This window comes from Numida meleagris, chromosome 1 (assembly GCF_002078875.1).
Source record: "Numida meleagris isolate 19003 breed g44 Domestic line chromosome 1, NumMel1.0, whole genome shotgun sequence".
Taxonomy (NCBI): Eukaryota; Metazoa; Chordata; class Aves; order Galliformes; family Numididae; genus Numida; species Numida meleagris.
In genome coordinates, this window is record NC_034409.1 from 78558689 (window position 1) to 78578569 (window position 19881).

Here is a 19881-nt window from a genome sequence, read left to right on the forward strand (position 1 = left end):
ACCCTCAGTAACTTCTGATTCTGACACAGCATTGCTCAGCAACCACACAGAAATACATCTGTTCTAATCTAAAACTTTCAGCCACTCCTCTTAAAAGCAATGTTTGGGCTCCAGTCTAAAAATATAGAGATTCTGGGCATAGCAAACATACCACCAGCCCAGACAATGTACCCCAATGAATATGGGTTGCATGCATGGATGTAAGGTATTTTAGATGCACGTGTGAGCATGCCAAGAAACACACTATTCAGCTTGAGTCTTACCTTTCATTATACAGAATTCTGGCTGTCTTCAGCAGAATGTGCCTAAGAGAGGCTGAGCATGGGGGGTTAGAGAACAACAAGCACAGAGCTAGTGGGGGTATACGTACTGAAAGTCATCCAGTGCTGTAAGTTGGATGAATGCACGGGTATCACAGCATCGTACAGGCTATGCACTAACTGCAAGCAGTGTCTACATTAATTTGTTGTTTGGTAGCTTCCCTTTTTAGTTTTCTTCCTTTTGAAAGGAAGAAAATTGCTAGACCAAACATATTTGAAGAGAGTCTTTGTAACTTACCATTTAAGACTATAATGAGTCGGACAGTTGTTTAAACTTACCTCTCCAGTTCCTCCTTCCAGTTGCTCAGAACAGACAGAGGACAAAGTACCAGAGATCTCTCTTTGTTTGTTAATTTTTTTGTCAAATAAAGAAGTAGAGAAATAGTCTAGAAGGCAAGGAAAAAAATATTTTTTTACAACAAGGAAATGCCTGAACCTGCATAAACTGTCTCCTTCTTGAGCTTTGTAGCTTATTTCCCACAGGTTCTCTACCACAAAGCACAGCTAAGAGAATACCCAAAGAGATCCAGCATCAATAACATAAAAGCTCACAACCTAAAATATTACTTCAATATCTATAGCCCTTTTCCAAAGACCTCTCTCCCACAGTCACAAAGATCTACCAAAAATCACTTTCTAAACCTGCCAGTTTGCTATTTAAGACTCGTCTGAAACCAAAGCACAATCGTTCACTCTCCAACAAAACTGAATCCCATTTAAAAAAATTTTTAAAAGATATGAAAAAATTCTATGTGTACTCAGCTTTAATCCATGTGTTGACAAACTCAGAAATCATCCTACTGCAGGTGCATCAAAATGACATCAGCTCTGTACTCACTGTGTTAACTAGTTAACATTATTTGTAAACTACACACGTGCTATGAATTATGCATCCATATGTCTGTGTAAAATGATGACTTACATTTTTACAATCCTCCTCAAACTTTTTTTGGAACGTTGCTCAGGACCTAGCAGGGGTTTTAAGTGATTAAGGAACAAAAAGAGCTCTCTCTTTTTCTTATGAGAAAGGACTTCAGGATGTGGCTGCTTACGTGACCAATCATTAGGGCGCTTTTTTCATTCTGCAGCAACCCTGAGCTAAAAAAGTTAGGCAAAAGTCATTTTTCAGAAGATGACACACCTGACAAGTCTTCCCAAGACCCATCTCATCACCCAGGATACAGCCACGCTGGACTTGGTAGCATTGCACCAGCCAGTTTACGCCTTCTAATTGATACGGACGAAGCTTAATGCCTGTGAATAAAAGCAATCTGTTAACGTCACATAGTTATCCAACACGCTGTATACATTGTTACAGCTGGAAGCCACCAGAAGCAGGTCCTGCACAGATCTGACCTTTGCAACCAGCTGCCTTACAGCAAAAGCGCAAGGGCTTTTGGCAGGAGCTGTTTTACCCTGCTAGAGAGCTTCGAGAGACATTGCCGTTATAGCACACTGATTACATTAAACCATATTCAGGAATGTATACGCACAAAAATGCCCCCAAGTCATTACAAAGGCCTGTAAACGGAACCCAGTGCGATAATTAGGCTGCCACTCTGCATTCCTGAAAGGCAGCCTGACTTCCAGCTCCAGACACACTGTAAACACACAAGTACTACTTCCAGTGACACTCCTTAGGCTATTAGTGCAGAAATCTTTGTCTGTAACAGTCTACAGTAGACTAACGATCACTTTCCAACAAGATGCTCTCCAGCTTAAGCTAGAACAGACCTCAAGTGCAGATCCCTGCAGGTACCACCATCGCAGAGCAACCCTTATTAACGGAGATATCAAAGGAAACACAAGCCAAATTGAAGTTTTCAAGATCTTTTCTTGAATCTGGACTTAAGTACTGGAAGGGACCTCTAAGGGCCACCTAGTCCACCAGGCTGCACAGGAACATTTTAGCATTAACAGAAAAGCTCAGCAAACCAAGACACTGCTCTGAGGATCGAACGGAAAAGGCAAAGCAACTGAAACAGGCAGGAAGGCTTGTAAGCAGCAGCGAGCCTGGAGCGTGCCATTCTCTGTGGCACGGACAGCCGTGGCCGAACAGGCCCGGGGCCACTTGTGGTTACGGCTGCTGGGGAGCAAACGGGATGGGTTTGATCACAGGAGCACGGCACCTGCCGGGTCCGCGGTCCTGGGCGCACTGACCTGTCAGCCCCCAGCGGGACACGTCCTCCTCCTGCACGCCCAGCCCTCCCGCCCGGGCCCGGCCGGCGCTGCACAGCGCCTGCAAGAAGCGGGACATGGCCGACAGCCCTCACGGCGCGGGAATCCCTCCGACCCCGCCTCGCGGGCGGGCCGAGGCCGAGCCCCGCCCCGCCGCCATAGCGCGGTGCCGGTTCCGGGCTCGGCTGGAAGCGACGCGATGGCGCCGGTGCTGCTGCTGCTGCTCGTTGCTCTGCTGCCCGCCGCCGCCCTGTACCTGTGCTGCGTGCGGCGGCACACGGGCAGCGCGGCCGCCACGCTGCACCGCCGGGAGCCGGGCCGAGCCGCCGCCCCGCGCCCGCCGCGGGACGCCGTGAGCGCGGGATGGGGTGGACGGGGCGGGGGACTGCGGGGAGCGGGCCCGGCGCTTACCTCTCGCCTCCTCTCCACAGTGGGCTCCGCGGCTGTGCGGCTTCTGGCTGCGGCTCTTCGTGCACGCGGCCAACACGGTGAGCGGGCGCCGGCACAAGATGTCCGCCGGGAGGGGACGGGGACGGGCGGTGCGGGGCTGCGGGACCCCGCGGGCACGGGGCGATTGGGATCGCTCAGCCCCTCGGAAAGGGGCTTCGCAGAGGGGCTGCGGACAGCTGTCCTCAGCGAGGCTCGTACTGCTTTGGTTTTGGCGTGCTCTCCAGCCTGCCGGCTTGTCCGTGCCCGGGCGGCTGCGGAGGAGGGGGGCTCTGGAGCAGGTGCAGCTGCAGCCGCGCGCGTAAGAATGTCTAGTTCCCTCTGTGGGGGCTGCTGCTGTCGGCCACTGTAGTGGCTGACTTTGGGTGTGCTCTGCTCAGCCTCTCGCTTCGAGGTTGTGCACAGAAGTCTTGTCTCAGTGTGCGACCTGTCCTGGTGCTGGGAGCACTGTGGGCTTACCTCGCGAAGGTTTTTGTGCCCGGGTGTAACGACCGTTCCGGCTTTCGGTTCTTTGCTTTGTGGCTGCGTCTGATGTGAGACCCTGGGCTCATTTCCTTTCCTGTCATCCCCCTTGGGTGGAGACATGACTAAATGATCTTTAAGGTCCCCTCCAACCTATGCCATTCTGTGATGGCCTGGGGTCCTGCACTTCAGTCACAGCAACCCCAAGCAACGCTATGGGCTTGGGACAGAGTGGCTGGAAAGCTGTGCAGAGGGAAAGGACCTGGGGGTGTTGGTCGATGTTTGGTTGAGCATGAGCCAGCAGTGTGCCCAGGTGGTCAAGAAGGCCAATGGCATCCTGGCTTGTATCAGAAATAGCGCAGCCAGCAAGACCAGGGAGGTGATTGGCCCCTGTGTTCAGCCCTGGTGAGGCCGCACTTCGAGTACTGTGTTCAGTTTTGGGCCCCTCACTGCAAGAAAGACATTGAGGCCCTGGAGCATGTTCAGAGGAGGGCGACGAAGCTGTGAGGGGTCTGGAGCACAAGTCTGATGGGGAGCGGCTGAGGAAAACAAGATTGCTTAGTCTGGAGAAGAGGAAGCTCAGGGGAGATCTTATTGCTCTCTACAGTTGCCTGAAGGGAGGTTGCAGTGAGGGGGCATCAGCCTTTTCTCCCAGGTAGCAGTGATAGGATGAGGGGGAATGGCCTCAAGTTGCAGCACAGGCTGCCTGGGGAGGTAGTTGAGTCACCATCCCTGGAAATGGTCAAGATAAGGGTAGATCTGGCACTGAATGTCATGTTCTAGAGTAGTCACAGGCATGGGTTGATGATTGTACTGGATAATCTTATTGGTCTTTCCAACTTTTATGATTCTATGATTCCCAGTCTCACTCAGCATTTTACTGTTGCATTGTGTGTAGCTTAGGAGCAATGCCTTTTCAAACAGAAACTAATTCTTACGCAAAGTGTGAAGTAACATATCACTTCATGGATGTAGGAGTAGGAGCCTTGCTTCAGAGTCACAGTGGGAGCTGGAGCCACACCTTTCACGTGTTTTGGAAGCTGATTCTTGGGCTACTGCAGCAAGCTAGAATAAGGCTGATCTCCCTGGGACTGCTGGTATTGCTACACTGGGAACCGTGGTGTACAGAGACTGCTTTCAGCTGCCTGCTGCCTAAATATCTCATGGTTTTCCAGGTTGACTCATTTTACTGCAGGGAAGATGTTAACAGAGAGATAAATGAAATGACTATAAGCTTCTACCCTATCCAGTGTTTACATAATGCTCCAAGCACTCACTGGTGGGAGTTATGTAGATGCCTCTTAACAGTGCTGCAGCCTGCAACTACAGGCTTTCTGGGGCTGAATCAGGGAAGAGCAAATGAATATTCCTGCAGGATAGCCAGGAGAATACAGTCTTTATGATTCTATAAACATGCATGGAGTGGGAAAAGCATTTCAGGTTAGTTTTGTGGCCTGAAATACAAGTGCGTGCTCTGCAGGGTGCTTGGAGACTGTAGCAACTGTGAGTGCATTTAGCATTCCTTGTCTCATGAGGAAGATGCTCAGTTCAAGGGTGTTGCAAATCAATGTTTCTGCTTACCTTCTTCTAGGCTTTTGGACAGATCTTGTTACTGCCGTTCTTACTAAGGTAAGAGGGGAGTTTTATCTCCTCCAAAATTGTTTTTTAAGGTGCTTGCATTCCATTCCTATTAGAAGTTACCTGAAATGACCTTTCTAAAGAGAGAAGCCTCATAATTTGAGTGAAGAGTAAGGTTATTTCACAGTTTGTTTACTAGATTATTTTTTTTTAACCACTCTGGCTTGGGTCACCATCTACCAGAGGAAATTAACCCTTTTCCACATTCAAGCAGGTGAATAGAAGCTAAATTGACCAGGTTGTCTCTTTGATTTTCTATGCTCTTGCTAAAGAGCAGCCTTTCTTTCAGAGCTTGTGGATATCTGCAGTGTTCATCACCAGCAGGGATAAAATAGTAGTACTGGGAAAATGAGACCAGACATGAAGTTTAGAGTTTTCATCGTGCTCTTTTAGAAGAGATTCATCATTTCTGAATAACCTTCTGTCCTTCTCTCACACTTCTGTTCTTCTTTAGAAACCGTGCTTTCAAGTGTGTATTGTGCTACGAGCTGCTGAGGTGCCGGGAACCTCAGGCTCACTCTTGACATACCTATGTTGCCTGCAATTTGGTGATCACCTGTGCAGATTCCAGGCTACTAAACACACTTGATTCCCCTGAATTTTTACTTTGGGTATGGGCTTTTTAAGTAAAGAAAACCCAGACAACTGTCACAGCTGTCATGCAGAAGATTGTTTCTTGACATCTGTGATAGAGCTTGGATTGCATACTCCAAGCCCTGAACCTGTGCTGATCCAATCCTCATTACATTTGGCAAACAGTGTTGAGGCAGGTCATGGATTAAGTCTGAAGAGGTGCCTGTTTTAGCAGGCTTAGTGCTTGAATGTATGGCTCATGCTACTTTCTTCTCTGTTCCTCTCCATTCCTGTCTTTTTTGGTCTGTGGGTGATATATCTGATTAGAGTGAATGGGAAAACTCTCACGAGTTCTTTCCCAGCTTGGATTTATGGAGGCTGGCTGGCTTTATGTCAAGAGGTGGGAGGCTCTGTTAAGCAAGCAGGATAGATTTGGTGCTGCCTTCAGCAAGGCTTTAGAAAGGTGTGAAAGATTATTTTGTAACTGTTGCAACTCCCTGCTGTGGGAGCAGACTGCTACAGCAAAATGTTCTTGGGTATAATTCACTTGAAACAATGTGGAAAAATTAGTCATGGTGGATCTTGCATCTTCTATCACTCTCTCTCTTGCAGGCTGAACAACTTCTCCCTCATGCGTTCTCTTGACATTCATGAAGATCCCACGTTTATCCCAGAGGTTGCAGCAGAGATTACAGAAGGCAAGTCTGAGACTGAAAGCACTTCAGATATCATCAAGCAGCTGATAGATACAAGGTGAGTGTGGGTTGGTTAAGAGTAGAGTGGAAGAACACGCACTTTGGAGCCATGATATTAGTGGGAAACAGTCATTGTGAGTAATCTGGATTAAAATCTCTTTCCATGACCATGGAACTTGACAAAATGAGTAGTGCTGTCAGATCTTTTGTAATTTATAAATCACTAGTAGTTAACATGCAGTGTTAACTAGCTAGCTAGCTTCGGGCAGACTGCTTTGCTCTGGTTGCACTATTAGAATAGATAGGCTTAGTGGCCGGCTACTCGATGCATACATCCCTTAAGTGAATTTGCAGGTGTGCTGTTTCTTACCTGCAGTGTATCTCAAAGGGAAAACAGGTTGCTGGGAGAAGAAACATAAGGTGCAGTGCAAACAGTCCACAAGAAATCAGGTTTTGTTACTTAGGCTGCTTGGAGAATGGTCTGTTTATCTTCTTAATTGCAGCCTGTGGTTGATTAAATCCCACAAAATTAGGGGTGAAATGTTACTGGAACATTCCATGTCTCTCTGGAGTCTGATGCTGAGGTGAGGGCAGCTGGACTGCTATGAATACTTTCCCCATTTTCTTTTGTTCTTAGCTGTGGGCCTGTCTAATAGTTACTGAAGATGTCTGTGTGCTTTACCAGTGTCTCAGGGAGTAGGTTCTTTGCATACATCTGAGTTTTTAGCAAGACAAAGCTTGCTTCCTGCTTGAGTTATTAAGCCAGAGCAAGGAAAATCATTCAGCTCCTTCGCTGTAGAGGGAGGGATGTGTTTCCTGCAGGCACTGGTCAAGGTGAGTGCAGCCTTCTGGTTCTTGTGTCCTCAGCAGTATTAATGATATAATGAGTACTAAAGGACAGGATAGTTGAACCTAACCTCTTCCCTGTGTAGCACATAACGAGGGCCGTACAGTGTCTGTTCCAGGATATGGCTTCTGAGTTGGGTGATGATATGGGGGACATTACAGGAGCAGTAATTGTAGCCAGCTGTTTAAGTCATTCTATGTTCATCCCACTGTGATGAGAAATGGTCTGTTTGTCAAGTATTAGAGCCACTGACTTCGTTTTTAAGCAGTTTGATGCGAATTCCTATGCGTGCTGCATAGCACCTCTTCCCCGTCCCATACCAGACACTGGATGTGCTGCTGGCTAGCTGTGTTGCCAATGGACAGAGTCAGCACCAAGGTCACAGACACCAAGTGAAAGAAGTACGTTTATCTTTACTGAGTTCTAAAGTGATAACAAGTGAAATGATGCAGCAAGAATAAAACAGAACACGGTAATGCAGCTAACCATTACTACGTAAGATTAACTATAGCGATTAGGAACTATAGTGATTGAGAAAGATACATCACCAATTGCGCTAATGCTTTACCATCATCCAGATCCACAGTTGCTGGGGAGCCCTGGTTGCAGTGAGGATTTGGAGAGCCTTTCCCGGCAACTGGGAGGTTCTACACAGTGCATCCACTCGTAGACGAGGTCTCCAACCTCACTGCAAGAGGGTCCAGCTTTTATATTGTTGAATAAACATGTTTACATGACAGGCGGAAACATCTGGTTTTATTCTCCCCTTTTTGGATTCCACCTCAAGCCTGGCCAGGGCTCAAGGAGAAACCAAGGAAGTTTGTGTACTAGTAGGCCTTGACACTATGCTTCTAAACAAGGAAAGGTTAATACATTCTCATAATGCTTTATCTGCGCTACATCTCTTGCTAATGAGACGTTTTGTCCGAGATACATGTTTTGCTAATGATCATCCATATTTCACTAAGGATTGGATACTAATGATATATAACACTGGGTTGTGAGATTCATCGGGAGGTCAGCTTTGGTTCAGGCCTTAGTACTTCACTGTCTCTGAATCAAACTTGGGATAGAGGTCTTGGAAGCTGTTCTGTAATGCTCCAGTGGTGAGCAGGAAATAGAAATCTGGAATAAATTTTGAGGAATCTAACGACTGTTTTGTTGTGGTAGAAATGTGAAACAACTAAAATGTATCAACAAGTCTGAGCACTTATTTCTGTGGCACCCTTAACGTACCTTGTGTCTTGAATTCATGCAAGGAGCGTGAGCTAAAATGCTTAGGCTAGCAGTCCCAACAATGACCTGGAAGTGAGCAATTCCCAGCCTGCATTGAACAGAAGGTCTGAACAGAGGTGACCTTGACATTTCACAGTTGCCCTTTCAATCCTTTCTTCGTAGGCCTGATTCTGCCAGCCACGGGTTTAGCTTCAAAGGGATCAAAGACTACCTGGACTGCTACCGGTGAGTGAAATTACAGCCTGGGAACAACTTGTCTTGTGTGTTCCCAGCTGCGGGCTGCTGCTGTTCCCTGTTCTCCTCTCGGGCATTTCCTTGTTAGGATTGTCCTTGAGGTACCACTGTTTAGCATCGTCCTTTGCAGTCCTTTGCCTCTGATAGAATAACAAAGGAAAGCCAACTGGGGAGCTGGCATAGATCTCTAAAACCCTTCAAGGTTATTTAAATACCATTTGCCTTGGCTGTCTGTATCTGGGAGAGATTTCTACATACCTTGTTTGCCCAAATGACTCAGGAGGTGAGAAAGGTTCGTATGGATGAATCAAGTTGCACATACTGTGGGCCTCTGAAGTCAGTCATATGGAGATCATCACCACGCACACATTGTCACATATTTAGCGGTTACAACTGCGACAGCTGCCTTCTTGCTACATGATAGACAAAACCCTTTGTGTAGATGTGTTGTGTGGGGTCTTATAATGAGGTCCCAACTTCTATCCTGTAGGAGTGGGAAGCTGACGCCATCTCAAGTAGCAATGAACATCATTGCCTTGCTGGAGGACTGCGACAAATCCACGCCCCCACTCAGAGCGATAGTGCAATGGGACCGGGAGCAAATAATGCTGGTAATGTCTGGTAGGAAAGGGGCCTCTGCCACCACGAGAGCAGTAGAAAGGGCAGAGGCTCTGCTGATACGTTACACTGAAAAATATGTACATTTTTGCTGCTTTCTTGTGTAGAGGACTACAGAAAGTTTGCTTCCTTTCCTGCAAAAAGAGGTAGCATTAAGGCAATTTGCTTCCTGCTGGACAACCCTCTTTCTATTTTTAAACCAGGATTCTTGTGCTTATGTGGCGTCTGTTAGCACGGATGCTTCCAAGCAGTATTTTCCCACCAGCATACAGTGGAAGAAGAAAACGTATAGTTTGGCTTGTCAGCAACCTGACAAAGCTATTTGCTTATTATCTGAACATCTGTTATTAAACTTGTAGTGACTTGCAGTTCAACTCTTATCATATACATTTTCTTCCTCTGTGTAGATGGCTGAGGCCTCCACTACTCGTTACAGGAATAAATGTACCCTGTCTTACCTAGATGGCATCCCAGTGTGTCTGAAAGAAGAGTTCAAAGTGGTAAGTGTCCTTGCCTAGCTGTCAGCTCATGCTGCAAGAGATCAAGCAGGAGAACTCATTGCAACAAGTTTTTAAGGCCAGCTCCTCGGCAGAAACCTATATTTGTAATATAGGGAGTAGATTAGTGTAATGAGCAGGATTATCAAGTTTTGCCAAGTGATGATAGATCTTCGGTACAACAGACATTGTCCTTATCTTGTACCAATCTCTATAATCCATGGGGAGTAGAGAGAAGTGGTGGGAAACAGTCCTCCTTCTGATGAAATGAGTATGTATAAAAGCATCTGTAGCAGTGGGTGTAACTGCCCGGCTTTCTCTGATACTGACTCTGCTCCACTAGCAAAGCCTTCGTCTCTCGTTGCCATAGAGGACATACTTATATCAGAATTACGAAAGTTACTCTGAAAGTCCCCACCTACGGTGGACTTTGCCTGTGACCTGGCAACTATTAATACTCCTGGCAGTGCCACTAAGCTGTCATGGACTCTGGAGAGACCTATCCATCGAGTGGGAGTCCAATTCATGTGCATCGCTTGATTGTCAGGGAGAGTACTTAGCACAGCCTGAAATGAGTCCATCTGGTATTTTGGCATCCGTGTAATATTGGTGCCTTGCTTCAAAAGCACTGCAGTTTTGAAAAGCTGCAGCTCCTTCCACAAAAAGTGGAAAATAGAGCTCCTGTATGATGTGGGGCCAGGGTGACTGTTGTGCAGCCCCTGGGCATGGCAATTATATTGCTGTAGAGAGATGGACTTTCTGTCTATCTATTTGTCTCTGTTCCTCTCTATCGTGGTATTAAAAGGACTCCTTTGCTCATGAGAGTGATCCAACAGTGAAGAGTTAAGGATCTGTTGTAGCAGGAAAAAACACAGGGCAAGATGAAGAGCAAGGCTTCCTAGTCCTGACTTACCTCAGTGGGTCCTGATGTCTGGGATCGGCATGTGAAGTACACACAAGTGCCTGCCCACCTTTCTGGGGTTTTTACGATGAATAATGAGGTGTTTTCTTGTGAAGGTACCCTACCATCACCGAGTAGGAACAGTGTACCTTGGGACAGAGCCTGAAACGGAAGATGCCACTGTGGCCAAGAAGCTGCGAGAGGCTGGAGCTATGATTATTGGGGTCTCAAACATGCATGAACTAGGGACTGGAACAACTGGATGCAACCCTAATAGGTAAAAATTCCCTCCTTCTCTCTCTCCCCTAGGCTCTAGAAAGACCTAAAATTCTGTCCAGAACTGACAGGGAAGGGTACAAAAATAGGGCAAGCACGTAAGAGTAAAACTGACTGAAACACTCCGTGCAGGGAGAACCACATGGATCTGAAAACCCAGCACTGAAGATTTGAGGCTCAGAGTAGCTGTGGAAGCCTGAAGACTCCTGAAACCATAGGCAGGAGAGGATCCAAGTGGTTCTGAGTAAAGAGTTGGCTTTGCAAGGCCTTACATGACTTGAAGGCGTGAATCACAGCTGTTTACAGGATGAACCATAGACAGAAACAGTGACAGAAAACAATAGTGACCTCATACACAGTCGCAAAAATGGCTAATGGCCAAGAACTCTGAGAAAAATTACAATCAGTTTAGGAGAAACTTAGTGTTTTTATTTCCTAACTAAAACAAGCTCACTGCAATTTGCTTTACTTTTGTGAATTTTCCAGCTATAGCAAGCTGAGAACTGCTCTGTCAGAGCAGTGGTTCTCACAGCCTTGGTGAGCTGTCTGCAGATCCACACTTTGTGAATGTGCAGCTGGATGGAAGTGGGGCTCTCCTGCAGCTACAATAAAATGCATGAGCATTTTCTCCCTCTGTGTGGTCCGCTGCCTCAGCTGGATGCCATGCCACCTGGCAGGTCTCTTTGGTGCCTTGGGACTGTGGTCAGACTGAAAAGTTTGGAATAAAGAGCAGAGCTGGGGATGCCAACTTGCTTGTGGTTCTGTAAGAACTGGTGGTCAGTGACTCCTCCATCTTTTGGTATTGCATAATGCACTGTGGTATGCAGTAACAGCACAGTGTAGTCACAACCAGAAGAGGTGGGACAGCACTTTTTCTATTGCTTTGAGTCTCTTCCTTTTGGATAGGCTGCTAAGGATACTAAGTGATTGCACTCTGAGCCAGAATTATTTTTCTGTCTCGTTCTCTAGGGACATAACACTACCTGGGGTGGACTGGTGTCTCTTTATTAAGAGATCTGAATCCCTGAGCTATGTTTCTGGATCTTTTTCTGCCCTGTAGTACACTCAGTGCTTCCTAGGAGAAGATTCACCACTGTTTATCTGCCTCAGGTACCACAAGATCCCTAGGAATCCCTACAAGCCCAACCATTTCACAGGTGGGAGCTCCAGTGGGTCAGCAGCAGCTGTAGCAGCAGGTAGGTGTTTCTAAACTGAGTCTGAGGGCAGTGGGAGACAAGTCATAGAATCATAGAATGGCTTGGGTTGAAAAGGACCTCAAAGATCATCGAGTTTCAACCCCTCTGCTGAGTGCAGGGTTGCCAACCGCTAGACCAGGCTGCCCAGAGCCACGTCCAGCCTGGCCTTGAATGCCTCCAGGGACGGGGCATCCACAACCTCCTTGGGCAACCTGTTCCAGGTTGTTTAGATTTCACGAAGGGATTAGAAGCTGGAGGGAAGTCCTAGATAAACAGAGCTCTGTGTGCTGTCTTGGCTGCAGATGCTGGTAGAATGGAAGGGGCAACACATTGTCTCTCTGATCCCAGGCCAACGCTTGTTTTTGTAGGTCTCTGCCCAGTGGCTATTGGCACAGATGGAGGCGGCTCTGTGAGGATTCCTGCTTCGTTCTGTGGTGTGGTGGGGCTGAAAGGTAGTGCCCTTTAATCTTGGAGTGTGTGTATGTCTTCTTTACTGTATCGGGATGCCACAAGCAAGACAGACACAATCCATTAATTCTTGCCATGTAAAACTCAACCAGAGAAACTCTGGAGCAGAGTGTTCTGAGAGTTATGTGGGTTAGACTGTCAAAGTGAAAGGAGTCTCAGTACTGACCGTGGAACAGACATTGAGGAAAAACTAACTTCTGTACGTGTATCAAATGCTAAGCAAAACTCGCACACTGCTTCTCTTTCTACCCTCTCATCCTTCTTCTGTCTTCCTCTCCTGGGAGGAGTTTCATCCTTCACACGTGGCCAACTCAATCATGATTCATCTGAGGAAGGTAACGATGATGACTAAAAGTGTAACTGGTCAGAAAATTTCTAAGAACATTTGCAGAGGGCAGCTGGTAATAGGCATGAAGTCTCACTGGTGAAGAGGTAGAGACCTTACAGAGCATGGCATCTCTTTTTGTTGACAATTCTGCTCCTGCAAAAGAGGGTATTGAAAGATTGGTGACTGAGCTCTGAAGCAGCAGGCCTAAAAGTGGCTGGATTGGGTGTGTTGCTTGCTGTCTCAGCTGGGTGGGCCGGGGCTGTTGAGTTCAGGTCTTACCAGAGAGTGCTCATGTCTAGCTAACGGCCCATTTCTTTTTCTCAAGGTACATTTGGGCGGATCAGCGGTCATGGCAGCCTCCCGCTCTCTTACTCCACAGTCAGCGTAGGTAAGAGAACTTGTGCACCCTTTCGGGGACCTCCCTGTATGTTGCCACCGGGGAGGCAATCTGGACCTACAAAGGAAGGATCCTGTTCACTCCTTGCCCTGTTTCATAACCACTGTCTCTTTTAAAGGTCCTATCTGTACCTCAGTGGCAGATGCAGCCATTGTTTACAGTATTCTTGCTGAGCCAGATCCGCTCTATCCATATGGTAGGTGAGCCCCCTCCTTCCCTGAAGCCAAGTGCTCTGCCTTCCTACGGGCATCCTAAATAAATGGAGGAACTCTTTCTTGCTTGTTCCCTGCAGGACTAAAGCAACCCAAAGCAACCCTGTCAGATATGTGTGCTCCTGACCTGAAAGGCTTAAAACTGGGAGTGGATTGGACATTTTTTAAGGTGCCTGTTCTATCTCTTTCTTCCTGATGCTTTGCAGAATGAAATTTTGTAGGAATTCAGTGCAGTCAATGTTCTGTTGCTTTTCATCGTTATATTTAGTCCTATAATTGGAGGGAAATATAGAGTGAAAAAACTCACTGGGATGACTTTTTCCTAAGGCAACCTTTTGAGTAGAAGTCTACTGACGGTAGGAGGAAAGGTAACAACTCTACATGTCATGGCAGTATGCTTCCTCATACCACTGTTCTTACTGGAAGTGATGCTTCTGAACTGATTCCAAAAGGGAATTAGTTTAAAAACAAATGAGGAAAATTACCATATCTATTTGGTGACAGAGCTGTAGATATTGAATAGTAATTTATCATCCCCATGTAGAAACTAGCCATGCAGGCTAATACTGCTTGGCAATTGTAATGCAACTCCACAAAGGATGGATTTCTTCCCTTCAAGGAAAATAAGGTTGTTTTTGGCTTTGCCCCAATGTGGAGGAACATCCTCTCCTCTGGAAAAGGAGACCATTCCATTTCTGTAGGGGGTGTGCCCTGCAAGCTGTTCTCTTGGAACAGGTAGCCTAAGGCAGTTCAGGGGGGCTGTTTCCCTGCCACTAGAGATGGGAGTAGGGAAGACTCCACGCGGACTGAAGTTCTGTGAGCTTGCTCACCAAGAAGAGGAGAGTTGTTACCAAAGTCTGCTCAGTTCTTTCCTCTTGTTCTCTAGGCATGTGATGCAGAAATCCTGTCCATCTGTGAGAAAGGTAAAGAGCAAAAGTTGCTAAGTCTCTTAATTTGCCTAAAGCCGTAGTGTCACTCGGTGTTTCCTCTCGTGGATGCATTAATGAGGTCTGGTTTGCTGTCCTTAAAGGCAGATGCTTAAAGAAGTCTGTCTGGACAGACTGCAGTAGCTTTGTACTATGGAAGCCCTCCTGACTGCTGAGGGTTAAAAAGCTCAGCAGTTGCAGGCTTGTCAGGTTACAATGGAAGAATGCAGTTCAGTGTGCTGAGCCTCTGTCTGTATAAAGACTGATCTGTGTTCAGTAACAGTCACTCTGTGAGCTTTAATGGTAGAAGACTTCTAAGGGAGGGACTTGTTTCACAAGGTTACATTCAGTGGGGAAGACAGGGCTAGGATTTTATGATGTATCTAGTCCTCTGCTATTTCCTTGAAATCACTGTAATGTTGTCTTTGGGGTGGCTTTGTGAGATTTTAGACTTGAGCAAAATTTAACCTGGTGAGCTGGAGGAGAGACTGCAGTGCCTGGCGTAACAGATGGCCTCTTGTGCATTGGAGCTGAGATAGCTCATAGCACTCAGGCTTTGTTTGCCTGAGTTCTCTTCAGCCTCATTACCAGCTCTTATCTTGAAACTCGTGCTTCCACATGCGTAGAGTTTTCTTAGGAGAGATGTACCACAAACATAGTTATTTTTGAAGATGCTGGAGTCAAAGAGAGTTCTTTTGAATCTGCAGAAGATCCAGTTTTTAGCAAGGTCCTGGTGCCTGACCTTGTTAAAGTGCATCTGGATTTGGTGAACCTGTATTGTTGACCTATTTCTGAGTAATGCTAAATAACTGCTTCATGCTGACTGAACACCGGTCACGTCGAGCGCATTATCAAACCACCTTTACTGTTTGGATTAACTGAGGACTAAAGAGAGAAGGCGAACTTGCCCAAAATGTAGTTGGTAATTTAGGAACCTGTTTACAAGCCTCTACCTCTGCTCTGTTGGAGCACTGAGATCTAATTAGGCCTAAGATTTTTACTTATGAGAAGCAGCAGCAGTCTGCATGCCGCATTGTGCACTAAAGATCTTGCCTTGTAATGGCAAGTGGGGTATCTGACTTCTCAAGGGGGAGCGGTTGCTCAGCCCTTCAGTGAAGGTTGGGGAGAAAACTCACGGATGCTGTCTGTGCATTACCTGTCCTGCACTCAGCTGTGGAGTACCTGCAGAATCTGGGAGCCAGCGTGGTCGAAGTATCTCTTCCAGAGATGGAGGAAGTGAAAGTAGCCCATGCGATCTGCATTCTCAGTGAGATGAGGGACTTCCTCCAACCTGACTTCAACAAACATTTCCAGGAAATGGTAAGTAGTAGTGGCTTGGATCAGTGGCTGTAGTTGTCATGGCTGATGTAGAGCAAGTGTCTTATGTTGCTGAGAAACCTGGGGCTCTCCTGCTTTTTCTGTGACAAACCGCTTGTTGGATGACTTCTGATACCAGAGAGTAGACCTGGAAGAGAACTCCTGGGCTATCACACTCAGTTTCTTGCTATTGTTGACTGAACATATCTGAGCCCCTCAAATTGTTATGCCCAAGGTGAAACTCTTCCAGACAGCATGGAAGGCTATTAAAGCATGCCAAGGTCTGAACTTCAGTTCCTAGGGAGACACTTAGGCTTGATGGCAAGCTGATGAAGGTGGGAAAGGTGGGAGAAAAGGAGTCAGGAAGCTGCTATCTTACTTGGTGCTTACCTAAGGCAAGAAGATACGATTAACAAGCCTGGTGCAAGGAGAGCTGTGACTGTTTTCTCTTTCAGAATTTGGAGACTCGGGCTAGCCTGGCTTTGGGTTCCCAGTTCACAGCTCTGGATTATATTACGGTGAGAACATACTGCGGTGAAGGCTGAAGGGGAGGCAGTGAAACTGCAGAAGTGGGACGGTCGGTTCTCTTAAGCTCCCCATACACATGGGAAGATAGCACTCAGCTGTGGGGAAACAAGGGAATGCTCTTGCAGTGAAGGTGGGGAAAATGGTGGGGCACCACAGAGAATGCGTCACCTGGGCTGATGTACTGCATGTTGATTCCAAAACGCAGCAATAGCGTTCCCTTTTGCAAAGGCACGGGCTCATATGGGCAGAGGCAGTTGTCTTTGGAGATGAGCCGCATGAACCAAGACAACCTCGTCAGACAGTAATCTCTCTGCTTGCAGGCAAATCGACAGAGAACTCGCAGCATGAGGTTTTTGCGAGAGATCTTCACCACTGTGAACTGCATACTTACACCAGGTATTGGCAGTCTTGGCCGAAGAGCTGCTCCCCAATGAGAACAGTCACTCCCTTAGCTCTTCCTCTCCAGCTTAAAGAGTGTAACTTTTATGCAAGGACTTCATTGTGCCTCGTGCGTCTGAAAGAAAATGGGGCCTGGTTAAAATGACTGCCGTGTATTTCTATACTTGCTGCCTGTGTCTAAGGCAGTCACAAAACTCCCTTTGGGTAGTTGGAACAGAAGGTGCAGAGTCAGCAGTTGTACAGGAGAGACTAGACATTGACTTATGTACCAAGAACTTCCACCCTCGATGCTGACGCTCCTTGAGCAGGAGGGCTGGACAAGATGACTTCTGGAGCTCCCTTCCAACCCAAACCATTCTGTGATTCCTCCACAGCTATTGCTTCCACTGCCCCGAGGATCCACGAATCTGACCTTCTGACTGGGAGCAGCAATATTTCATTCACAATGAGGTCCATGAGGTAAGAAGAGTTGCAGCTCGCACTTTGCAAACAAAAAATTTGGGAAAAGCTGTAGACTAGGTCTACAGACTTGAGGAGTTCGGACTGTAGAGTGGGGAAGATCAGTTCCTGTCTGCTTCTTCCCCAAAATACGCTGACTTTGCTCCTGCCCCAAGGCAGGAATGCTGATGACAGCTTTTCCCCCAGGTTCATGCAGCTTGGTAACTTCACTGGGATTCCAGGCCTCGTTGTTCCTGTTGGTTATTCTACTGTTGGGCTTCCTATTGGCTTCCAGGTGAGCACTGCTTGTTGTGAATGCTGGGTCACAAAATCCCCAGCTGGCTCTGTCCTGAACACCTATAACCAGGTTCCTCCTGTAACCTAACAAGTTGTCAGATACTATTAAGCAGTTTTTAACTTCTGAGTGAGGAGATTTGCCTCAAAGAGTAACTCACTTCTGAATGCCAGATGGACTCTTCAGGCATCCGGAGATAGACTTCTCCTTGTCCACTGGTATCCGTACCCATTATTTGTCACTACTCTTTCCTCTCTTTTCCTTATGTCTAAGTTTGGTAATTTAATTCTTTCTTGCTCTCTTCTCTCTTAAAATAGGTCTAATGTAATTGGAAGTACCATACATGTTAATTAAGCCTCTGAGCCCCCTTTTTCCCAAATACAGTGGTGCCATATTTGCTAGGGTAAAAGGGAGAAGCACGTGTCCTCTTGATGCTGCTGGGAAACAATTTTGGCCACGTTTTCCTGGGCTTTCAATCACTGTATGTGATGATGCTACTTTTTTTTTTTTCTGTCTCTCTCTTCTCCCAGGTCATGGCAAAGTGGTGGGATGAAGCTGTTCTTCTGAGGATTGGCCTGAAGCTAGAGCAGTTTCGTCACCAGACCAAAAAACCATCCATTTATTATGACGTCCTTGCATGACGGAGTGATTAAGATGGGGAATAAGTCTTCTTTTTCCCCTCGTCTGACCTGGCCAAATACTAGAGTGGACTTGTTTTCAATGTTTAACTGAATAAGGTTTAGCAGGAGGCCCCTTGGAGAAATGGGGAAGAATACTGTTCAAAGCAGGCGTTGTTGCTGAGCAGAAATCAGTTCTGCTCCGTTCATTCTTGGATGGTCCAGCTTATACTGAGGAGACCAGTGAGGAACAAGCTAGTATATTTGTGTTTCTGTCAGGAGAGGAACCTGCAAGTATCTTCTGCAACCTTTTTCCGTGTCCAGGTCCCATGTAAAGATGGGAGACAGCTGCAGCTACAGGGCTGTGTGTGGAAAGCCACAATCTCTAAACCTTAAACGTTCTCACAAAACTCCTCCTGCCGCTGGATTAAACCTGGAAATGCTGTAGAATAGCTCTTCAAGAGCCAGCTATTTTGAGCAGGTGTGTGGTACTAAAAGCAGAAGTGCTACTGAGCTGCCCCAGGAGTGGACCCTGGGTGCAGGAAATGAGTTGCATGAAGCCACAGTGCAGCACAGAGCCTGCTCTAGATAAGGAGTCAACCTCCTCTTATCGCAAATGAACTTCTGGAAATAATCAAGGTAGAAAAAGATGTTGTATTACATAAAATATGACATCACAGCAAGAACAGCTGGAGAAGGCTCTACTTGTACGGGAACAGGCCCTAAAGCCACACTACTGTTTCAGTGGAAGTCCCCATCTTGCGTCCTGCTTACACCACTATGGACACATCAAAGATTAGAGGAGACCTAAGAGTATTCCAAAATGAATCTAAATGCTTAGCTTTAGTTGATTAGCTTAGCGTTGATGCTTAGATGAATGTCTTGTTTCCCACCTCATCAACTATCAAAGAGAAACTGGGCTTTAATTTGGCTGTGGGAGAAGCTGTCTTACAGATGGGAACAAAATGTTGAATTCTTACTTAGCTGGGAAGGAAAAAAGGAACAGAAAGTAGTTGCAGTCTGGGAAAAACTCGGTGCAGTTGGTTTTGTTTCTTGTTGTTTTTTGTTATACATATCCACTCTTAAAACAGAGGTAGCACTTTACTAATGCCTGAAGGTTCCAGTCAGATAGCATCTGAATGGAAGAATGTCATATTACCCTCTTCATAAGTACTTGAGTCAAAGCATCAAGATCAGCTGCTAGCAGCATCCACACTTAACTAATGATGGTTGATACTGTGTCTTTAATCTTCAAGGCCTTTGTGATACTGCTGTAAATGTCACTTCATTAGATTCTACCACAGTTCAACTTTATGAAGAACAGATTATTAAAAGAAAAATATTTCCTCTACTATTAGTAATTTCTTAAACACTCAAAACAGCTGAGAGTGAATGCCAAAATGCATTGTATGGCAATGGGAGAGCTGGTAAGTCTGACAAGAATAAATTTCTTCAGGAGCACCTCTGCTTGAAGGAAAGGGCTGAGTGCTCTCTAATTTAGTTCAATTACTCAAGGGAGTAGAGATGGCAAGAGAAAACAGATAGCTAGCCTAACCTAGCAAGATGGTATTTCGAATCCTTTTTTAAGTGATGCACTCCTTAAAATTGTTAATCCAAGATTTAGTTCATTCTCTGGGTGGAGCTGGGTGGGGAGCTCAAGTTGCTATGAAGAGGGATAGGAGCTAAAGGAAAGAAGGGTTTCTTTAGAATACATACTTAGATGCTGCTAGCCCTGGCAAGGGAACTGAAAGCTTTTGCTGACCAACAGCAACGTACTCTGCTTCTCAGCACATTACTTCTTCCCCTTCCCTAAATTGGTGTAACGGCAGTGCACTTCC

At 46.4% G+C, this 19881-nt stretch overlaps 2 protein-coding genes across 3 annotated transcripts in view; one reads left to right on the forward strand and one right to left on the reverse strand.

Annotated features, from left to right (window-relative positions):
- Window positions 1-3003, reverse strand: part of CHD1L (chromodomain helicase DNA binding protein 1 like) — a 23814-nt gene extending 20811 nt beyond the window's left edge. Inside the window, exons 1-3 of one of the 2 annotated variants that reach the window (XM_021397997.1) lie at window positions 2910-3003; window positions 1462-1574; window positions 600-706 (exon numbers count right to left, since the gene is read on the reverse strand). In XM_021397997.1, the coding sequence (XP_021253672.1) occupies window positions 600-706; window positions 1462-1485 (131 nt within the window). In that variant the 5' untranslated portion in view covers window positions 1486-1574; window positions 2910-3003. Of the gene's footprint in view, window positions 1-599; window positions 707-1461; window positions 1575-2480; window positions 2636-2909 lie in introns of those variants that run through there. The other variant, XM_021397990.1, reaches the window with a different exon arrangement.
- Window positions 2698-19395, forward strand: LOC110399231 (fatty acid amide hydrolase-like). Its single transcript, XM_021397602.1, has 20 exons — window positions 2698-2803; window positions 2856-2986; window positions 4999-5036; window positions 6231-6371; window positions 8559-8621; window positions 9121-9241; window positions 9656-9748; window positions 10763-10923; window positions 12033-12118; window positions 12487-12570; window positions 13240-13302; window positions 13430-13507; window positions 13604-13692; window positions 14410-14446; window positions 15621-15769; window positions 16222-16284; window positions 16615-16690; window positions 17068-17152; window positions 17339-17426; window positions 17957-19395. Exons 1-20 carry the CDS (start codon window positions 2698-2700, stop codon window positions 18065-18067), a joined length of 1863 nt encoding a protein of 620 aa, XP_021253277.1. The 3' UTR covers window positions 18068-19395.

Bases quoted from the DNA above. Each gene is read 5' to 3' on its own strand.
- LOC110399231 (XM_021397602.1), top strand. From the start codon at position 2,698: ATGGCGCCGGTGCTGCTGCTGCTGCTCGTTGCTCTGCTGCCCGCCGCC. The intron at 2,987-4,998 runs GTGAGCGGGCGC...ACCTTCTTCTAG, and splicing joins TCGTGCACGCGGCCAACACG to GCTTTTGGACAGATCTTGTT. The intron at 13,303-13,429 runs GTAAGAGAACTT...TCTCTTTTAAAG, and splicing joins TTACTCCACAGTCAGCGTAG to GTCCTATCTGTACCTCAGTG.